Source organism: Lacerta agilis, chromosome 13, assembly GCF_009819535.1.
Source record: "Lacerta agilis isolate rLacAgi1 chromosome 13, rLacAgi1.pri, whole genome shotgun sequence".
Taxonomy (NCBI): domain Eukaryota; kingdom Metazoa; phylum Chordata; class Lepidosauria; order Squamata; family Lacertidae; genus Lacerta; species Lacerta agilis.
In genome coordinates, this window is record NC_046324.1 from 36,833,400 (window position 1) to 36,842,045 (window position 8,646).

The window sequence follows — 8,646 nt, forward strand, 5'->3', positions numbered from 1 at the left end:
ATTTACAATGCGTACCGCACTTCCTAGAGCGTCTACAGTCTGCGGCTAACCTCTATGCGTTCAATCATAGAGTTAGCGAGTACCTGTACGGAAATGTTGCGCGCCGGATGATTTAGCGAGTCGGGTCGCCTATGTTAGAGCGGTTGGATCAAGCAATTGGTGTTAAGTGGTGAAAGGTAAGGTGGATGGATAAGGGAGGAATGATTATGGGGTGGAAATTCCACTTTTTATTTATTTTATTGAGTTAATGGCTGGGACGGCATTCGCATCATGATGTCCTAGGTCCTAGTCTGAAACTCTAACCACTACGCCACGCTGCTTCTGCTCCCACCCCCCGCATGGTTCGGATGCATGGCATGTAGCCACCAAGTGTTCCTATTTTCCAGGGATGTCCCTGATTTAGAGAAGCCGTCCCGGTTTCTGATCTGATTCCGGAATGTCCTGCTTTTCCTTAAGACACCCCTGTTTTCACTGGAGAAATGTTGGAGGGTATGGAGTTATTCATCCATCTCAAGGCAATCCTGTAAAGGGAAGGGGTTTTTTAAGTGTAATGTTTTATTACGTTTTTATATATGTTGAAAGCTGCCCAGAGTGGGTATTTACTATTTGGGGTATAAATAGTAAAATTATAATTATGGAATGGGACGTCCCTATTTTCATTGGTGAAATGTTGGAGGGTATGCAGAAGCCAGGCATTCAGTATTGTGGTTCCAATCCTGTGGAACCCTGCTGAACTGCAAGAACTTTTCTATTTTAGCAGGCATGTTAAGGTAGTTTTCCAAGAAGAGTTTTAATTATTCTTATTTATTTGTATGAAACATTTTATTTATTCACTTATTACATTTGTATACCACCTTTCCCTCCAAGGTGATGTGCCTGGTTCTCTTCCTCACTATTTTACCCTCACTACAACCCTTTGAAGTAGTTTAGGCTGAGAGACAGTAATTGGCCCAATGTCACCCAGTGTGCTTCATGACTCAGTGGGCATTTAAATCCCTCATTTTTAACATTCAGAAGGATTTTTAAAATATTATTGTTCCGCCACACAGTGGATGGCTGAAAGATACAGTTTCTGGCTACCTTGAAATTATAGGCTGTGACAGTATGTGACTTATTAAAAACGTGTTTATTAGATGTGCTAAATGCTTTTAGATGCTTTCAAGTCATTTTTAAAATGCATTCTTTTGTTTTAATGGTATTGTTTTATTGCTTTGCTGTTTGCCACCCTGGGCTTCTCTTGTAGGAAGGGTGGGATGGAAAGATAATAAATAATTATCTAGTGAGCTGAGTGGAGATTTCAGCCTGTGTCTCCCTGATTCTAGTCCCAACGTACTAAGCTCACCTATGTTTTTATTTCTCAGACAGCCATGGCTCGCAAGAAAGTTCACCGCCCGATCGCAGCAATGGCCAAGAAGGTCCGTGAGTACTTAGCCCTGAAGAATAAGCCTCGAGACTCTGAGCGCTATGCAGTGGACTACGAGACAATGACCCGTGCTTACACAGGCAAGCTGCTGCCTGTCCTGGCCTGGGAGGATGTGAGGAATGAGAACCGGCTCTTCACCCTACTCAGCCGGCTGCACCTCTTTGGCATTGGGCGGATGGTCACGCGCAAATCCTGGTTATGGCAGTATGACGAACCTTGTTATTGGGTTATCACCAAAGTGAAGGTGGATTACACAGCTGAGGTGGGTCAACCATGATAACTTTCCCTTTCAGAGAGTACAAATTTAGCAATTAAAGTGGATTAATGAGAACATACGATGAGCCTGCTGGATTGGGTCAATTGGCCATCCAATTCAGTATCCTGTTTGCACAGTGGCCAAGCAGATGGCTATGGGATGACTTCAAACTGGGCATGAGCTCAGCAGCACTCTGCCCACCTGCAATTTCTAGAAACTGGTATTCAGAGGTACAATGCCTCTGACAGTGGAGGTAGAGCATAGTTGACGTGGCTAGTAGCCACTGATAGCTTTATCCTCCATGAATTTAAAGCCATTTGAAGTGCTCTGTTGTCTTAGCTCAATGTATCCGGTTTTGGCAATAGAAAGGTGATGGGGAACTGCACGGAAAAGTGGGGGTTGAAGAAATTATTCATAGGAAGATGTATAAACACCCTGTAAGCAAATTGGGTTAATGCTCATTGTCGTATAAACCATATCACAAACAATTCGGAACGAATGCTCCATAAAAACAGGACATCATGCTCTTCTTCCCAGAGGAGTCCAGGGTGCCTTGTACATGTAAGCATATGTATTTATGCATGTGTAAAATACAAAATACAAACTCTCTGTTACAGAATATGGATCATGGAAAAGCCTGGGGGTACTTGACGTTCCGAGGTAAGAGAAGAGCTGCTTTGAGAGGGAGGACGACTTATTTATTTATTTATTTCATGTCTATCCCACCTTTCTTCAAAGGACAACCAGGTGGCACACACACTTCTCTCCCTCTCCATTTTATCCTCACAACTACCCCGTGAAGTAAATTAGGCTGAGAGAGAGTGACTGGCCCAAGGTCACTCAGTGAAGCTTCAAGCTGTGTGGGGATTCGAACCCAGGTCTGCCACATCCTAGTCTGGTACTCTAACCACTGCACCATGCTGGGTCTCCAGTTCATGGCAAAGTCCACAGGAGTGAATGGGAATACAGTGGAACATTAGTTCTCGAATGCCTTGGTACTTGAACATTTCGGCTCCCGAAAGCCCGGAAATAAGTGTTCCGGTTTTTGAACATTTTTCGGAAACCAAACATCCGATGCGGCTGTCAGCTATTGTTTCCGGTGCGCCTGCGCCAATCGGAAACTGCATCTTGGTTTTCAGACATTTTGGAAGGCAACCTAGCATGTGGTGTCATACATCTTAGCTGGAGCTGTGCCATAAATGTCTGTAGACCAGCCTACCCTTATACTCACTGTACCTTTTAATTCTAGGCTACTGAAATAGGGAAATGAGCAGTTAAAGATCTCCACTGCTCTCTCCTGCCTTCTTTACTTGAGTGTTTGTTTCACCAAATACACTTTCCTTTCTTCCCATCCCCTAGTAATATATATCTTTTTATATATATATATGTATATATATATATATATATATATATATATATATATATATATATATATATATATATATATATATATATATATATATATATTAACTCTACAAGGGAAAGTGAGGAGGTGTGAGATTGAGTGATTTCCCTTAACTAAAGTTATAAATTTCCAGTGTATCCACTTGCCCCATCTGCACTACACATTTAAAGCAGTGTCACACCACTTTCAACAGTCAAAGAATCCTGGGAACAGTGTTTAGTTCAAGGTGCTGAGACTTGTTGGGAAAACCCTCCTCCCATCTCATAGCTACAATGGCCAGAGGGCATTAATAATTAATCCCTTTTCCCCAGTGTTAAGAAACTGAAATATGAAAGCTATGAGCTAAATAGCACCTTAAACCTAGGTCACGGGCGTCATAGCAGAACGTCTAGGCGCACTTTTATATATATATATATATACAAAGCTGAAAATGAATGAACTGCAGTTAAAATCTTACGTTCATTTTTCACATGGTCTAGTCCTTATATGAAGACTGCAAAAAACAAACTGTGCTTCTCCTGCCCGCCCCCTTAATATTCTTATGAATATTACACTGAATAAAACACTGCCTTTCTGTAAGGCCAGCTGAGAGGCAGAATCGATCAGCTTACCTGACGCTGCAGTCATTTCTTGGAAGTCGAGCAGGCAGGAATTTCTCCTCCCACATCCTCAGCGCCAGCATTGGTAGTTTTAATCTGAAATCTTAGGCGCAGTACTCCACCCAGAGCTCAGAAATTGCTCGCACTAATGAAATTCCCAGTTGCAATATGCGCCTAGAACAATGGGAGTTTTGAACGCTGCTTTTTCCAGGGAACTCTGAGAAATGTGGCTTTGTGAGAGGAGCAGGGGGTCTCCTACCACCTCTCAGCACTATGCTCAGGTTTCTTTGGCTAAAGCCATGACTGTTTAAAGTTGTATAATATTGCTTTAAATACATAGTGCAAATGGGGCCTTATTCAAGAAACCAAATGGGTTCTGAGATTAACAGACATTGCCTTAGGCCAGTGGTGAAGAATCTTTGGCCATGGGCCTAATTAGTTTCTGATTTGCCCTCCAACACTTGTTTCCTCAAGCACTGTGCCCTACCCCATATATCAGGCTTCCTCAAACTCGGACCTCCAGATGTTTTTCGCCTACAACTCCCATGATTCCTAGCTAGCAGGACCAGTGGTCAGGGATGATGGGAATTCTAGTCTCAAAACATCTGGAGGGCCGAGTTTGAGGAAGCCTGCCATACCTGGTGTAAAATTTGATCTCAGGTGTGGGACCCATACATGGCTGCAAGAGAACAATTGACAGTTGCATTCTAAGGCTTCTAATCAGAGCTTCCAGGTGAAGTTTATCCCTGCCAACAGCAGGACTTGGGAGTCGTGATGAAATCAGACGACTGACAAGTGGGTGGCTCTGCCCACCATCAAAGTAGACAGGCTGGGGAACTTGGAGTCAAGCTCTCCATCCAAATCTTTCCCCCCATCCCTGCCTTAGGCTGTGCAGGGTCAAATATATATTTGTGTTCATGAGGGCTAGAAGCCTCCCTTTGTTTTAAAAAAAGAAAAGAAATAGACGTTGAGATTCTGGGACAAGTTCCATGTTCTGTATTTAGCCTGCGCTCCTGCAGAATTGTTGTATATGCAAGGGGTCTAATGTAGGCTTACCTGGGAGTAAGACCCATTGAACTCAGTGGAACTTACTTTTGAGTTGGCATCCTTAGGCCTGCACTGAAACTCTTGGGCATTCTTTTGCTGGAATGCTGGAAATGTAGTTACTACTGTAGGTGGCAGCTCAATTTTGACCCTACTTACCGGGGTCACTTATGGATGAAGGATGCCCTGCAGGTCACTGCCACCTGGTGTGTGTGTGCGTGTGTGTGTGTGTGTGTGTGTGTGTGTGAAATGTAGGAATGTGAACATTTCCCATGTGCAATTTGTCCATAGCTCTCTTCACCGTGTCAACTTCTCCTTAGGCAAAACAGAAAGCGAAGTGAAAGAAATCGACAAGGCCATGTATCACGACTGGCGCATGGTACCAAGGCATGAAGAGGAGGCCTTTAAGATTTTCACGCCTGTGGAGGAGGAAACGGTTCGCTACGTCCCCTACCCGCCGCTGCTGCGGGCCATGATCCTCGCTCAACAGCAGCAGGATAACCTGAGCACCGAAGAGCCCATGCTAGACCTGGAGCGGCCCCTTTTCTTCCCAAGAGAGTACTTTGCAAATCCTAAGAAGCAAGCCGAAGGAACGCCAGTGTGAAGACCTTACAGAGCATTGTTTCTTTTTAATAGTTCTTCATATTTATTTTTGATTTTTCATTAAAAAAAAATACGTTTGGAGGACATTCACGTATCTTTTGATAACAGAGAATGCATTGCAATAAATTTCAGAGCTCCGAATCTTTCCTGGGTGTGATTAATCCTTGAACAATCTCATTTTGACTCTCTTTTTTGCGCCGTCAGCGTTGGCAGCTTGATGAAATATAGGCCACCATCCCTGCTCTTACTCCCTGATGCCTAGATTGAAATAAAGCCTGTGGATTTCAATGGAGCCTACTTCTAGGCATGCATTGTTCTAATTATAACTAAATTACAAGGCACATAATCTTGTTTCCCTCATCTAAATGATTGGTAGTTTTGCAGGTGTTAACCAATTTTAAAATGAAAAATTCTGCTTTTAATGTGTGGCTTTTGGGGGGCGGGTGGGGGGAAGTATTATTTGGTTGCATTCTTCAAATAATAAAATTACTTCTGGCTGCTTCACTGAATCTGCTTGTGAACCTTGATTGAGAAATGATGGTCTTTAGACAAAATGCTTTACAACAGTAACCTTGTCCAGCTGACATTTTACTACCTTCTCCGCAAGGATTTCATGGGGTACTTTGTCAAAAGCCTTACTGAAATCAAGATACAATACCTCCACAGCATTACCCTAATCCACCAAGCTTGTTGTTGTTGTTGTTGTTCAGTTGTTCAGTCGTGTCTGACTCTTCGTGACCCCATGGACCAGAGCACGCCAGGCACGCCTATCCTCCACTGCCTCTCGCAGTTTGGCCAAACTCATGTTAGTAGCTTCGAGAACACTGTCCAACCATCTCATCCTCTGTCGTCCCCTTCTCCTTGTGCCCTCCATCTTTCCCAACATCAGGGTCTTTTCTAGGGAGTCTTCCCTTCTCATGAGGTGGCCAAAGTACTGGAGCCTCAACTTCAGGATCTGTCCTTTAATGTGTGGCTTTTGGGGGGCGGCGGGGTGTGTGTGAATATTATTATTATTTGGTTGCATCCTTCAAGTAATAAAATCACTTCTGGCTGCTTCACTGAATCTGCTTGAGAACCTTGATCGTACCTCTCTCAAAAGAAAGAAAGAAATGAGGTTCATCTGGCATGACTTGCTTTTGATGAACCCATGCTAGGTCATAGCACCCTTATCTAAATGCTCATAGGCCCAATGTTTACATATCTGTTCTAGGACCTTTCCTCATATTGATGTCGAGCTCATCAGTCTGTAGTTACCTGGGGTCTTCTCTCCCCCGCCCCCTTTTTGAAGTTGATGACAAGATTTGCCCACGGCCAGTCCACAAGAACCTCGCCTCGCCTCCAAGAATTCTCAAAAGATTATAGACAGGCTCTGAGATTACACCTGCAAGCTCCTTTAGGACCCTTGGGTGCAGCTCATCAGACCCTGGAGATTTGAATCGGTGTTCCCTTACCACCTCTTTTCCTATCTTGGGCTGCAGCTCCCTCCTTGCATCATTCTGTTATCACCCGGTTGGACACTGCTTTCCTTTTGGGTGAAGACACAGGCAAAGTAGGTGTTGAGCAGTTCTGCAGTCTCCTTGTCACCCAACAGCATTTTTCCATCTCAGCACAAAGGACCTACTACTTACTTCTTCTTCCTCTTGCTTTGGACATAGCTGAATAAACCTGTTATATACCGTATTTTTTGCTCCATATGACACACTTTTTTCCTCCTAAAAAGTAAGGGGAAATATCTCTGCATCTTATGGAGCGAATGGTGGTCCCTGGAGCTGAATTGCCCAGGGGCCAAAAGAGGATCATGCTTTTTATTTTACAAAGAGAAAAGGGGGTGTTGAAAGGACTCCACCCAGCAGCTGATCAGCAAGAGATCGGGAGAGAGTCCCAGCTCCCTTTCAGCCCCGCCCTCCTTTGTTGAATGTGCTGCAGAGGGAGGTTGTTTGTTTCCCCAGCTACATGTGACTGGCTGATTAGATTATCTGTCTGGAAACTGTAGAAAAGGCCCTCTTTCCTTTAGAAGCTGCAGAAATGTGAGTTGAACCCCATAAAACAGAGCTTTTCCTCTTTGCTTTCCCCCCTTTGCAAAAGGAGCTTTGCTTTTTCCCCTTTGCAAAAAAACTGCAAAATTTTTAGCTAATCCTCAAAAAACCAGGGTTTTTCCCTTTGCAAAAAAAGCTGCAAAACTTTTATCTGATCCTCAAAAAAACGGCTTTTAGAGGAGGAAAACCAGAAAAATTTTTTTTCTTGTTTCCTCCTCTAAAAACGAGGTGCGCCCTATGGTTCGGTGTGCCCTATGGAGCGAAAAATATGGTATACCTATATATTTATTTATTGGGCAGTTTGGGATTCAGACTTTGAGAGGCCTATGGGCTAGATACCTTCCTTCTCACCTCTGTCCCCACTGCCTAGTCACTTGGCCTTTCTCTCTGGACCCAATCTTAAATGAAGTTCTCTGCAATTCTTCAGTACATTTGTAATTTTTTAAATTTAAATCGTCATGAAACTTCAGTATTTTAGTACATTCCCCCCATCACATTTTTGTATGCATTTTTTTTACTAATGCACACATTTTGCAAGCAATTTCTGCTGACATACAGTAATGCATGCTGTTTTCACTAATATCGTTATTTTTAGGCACCCTTCTCCCCCCCCCCTTTGTTAACATTGGCTGGTTGGCAAACTATAGCAAAATTTGGATATGTGCTAATTACGAAGGATGCCACCCTGTGTTTTTGTTCTCATATTGTTTTGGAAAGCGCAAATTTGATTGATTCAGGTTCAAATGCAAACAGAATCAAATTTATATACTCTTATCTCTATTTGGGACCTTCCTGCTGTTGTTTGGGCTCTATTTCCCATCAGGCAGTGGTTGGAATGCTGGCAGTTTTAATCCATCAACATCTGGAGAGCCACAGGTTCCCCATGCCTGGTGCAGATTATGCTGAGATTTCCATACTGTTTTTCTTCTTGTCTGGGAAAGAGTAGGTGTACAAATATCTTTTAAAAACACAAAATGACAAGTTCTTTTCTTTTCTTTTTTTTTAGTCTTCCAAGCTATTAATCATTCTGAAGTGGGGGAGGGATTTAAACATGAAAGCAAGAGTAAAAGTCAATGACTTCCTCATCTGTGTAATGACCACAGTCTTCCCAAAGAACTGATAACGATTTTTTAAATATATAGATCATGCAATTAACCTTTCATTACTGAGTAGTTAACAGCAGCTGGGAGATTCCCTCAGGGGGAAAGAGCATTACTTTAGCCAAGCAAGCTTTGCAGAGCTTATTTCATGTCCACTTAAAATCAGGCTAGGCATTCCTC

General features: G+C 43.1%; 1 protein-coding gene across 1 annotated transcript; it reads left to right on the top strand.

The window, feature by feature from the left end:
* The first annotated feature begins 78 nt into the window (after nt 1-78).
* MRPS34 (mitochondrial ribosomal protein S34) lies at nt 79-5,385 on the top strand. The gene is made up of 4 exons (XM_033167580.1): nt 79-176; nt 1,362-1,685; nt 2,297-2,339; nt 5,048-5,385. The coding sequence occupies exons 2-4, from the start codon at nt 1,368-1,370 to the stop codon at nt 5,329-5,331; spliced, it is 645 nt and encodes a 214-aa protein (XP_033023471.1). The 5' UTR covers nt 79-176; nt 1,362-1,367; the 3' UTR covers nt 5,332-5,385.
* The last annotated feature ends 3,261 nt before the right edge of the window (nt 5,386-8,646 follow it).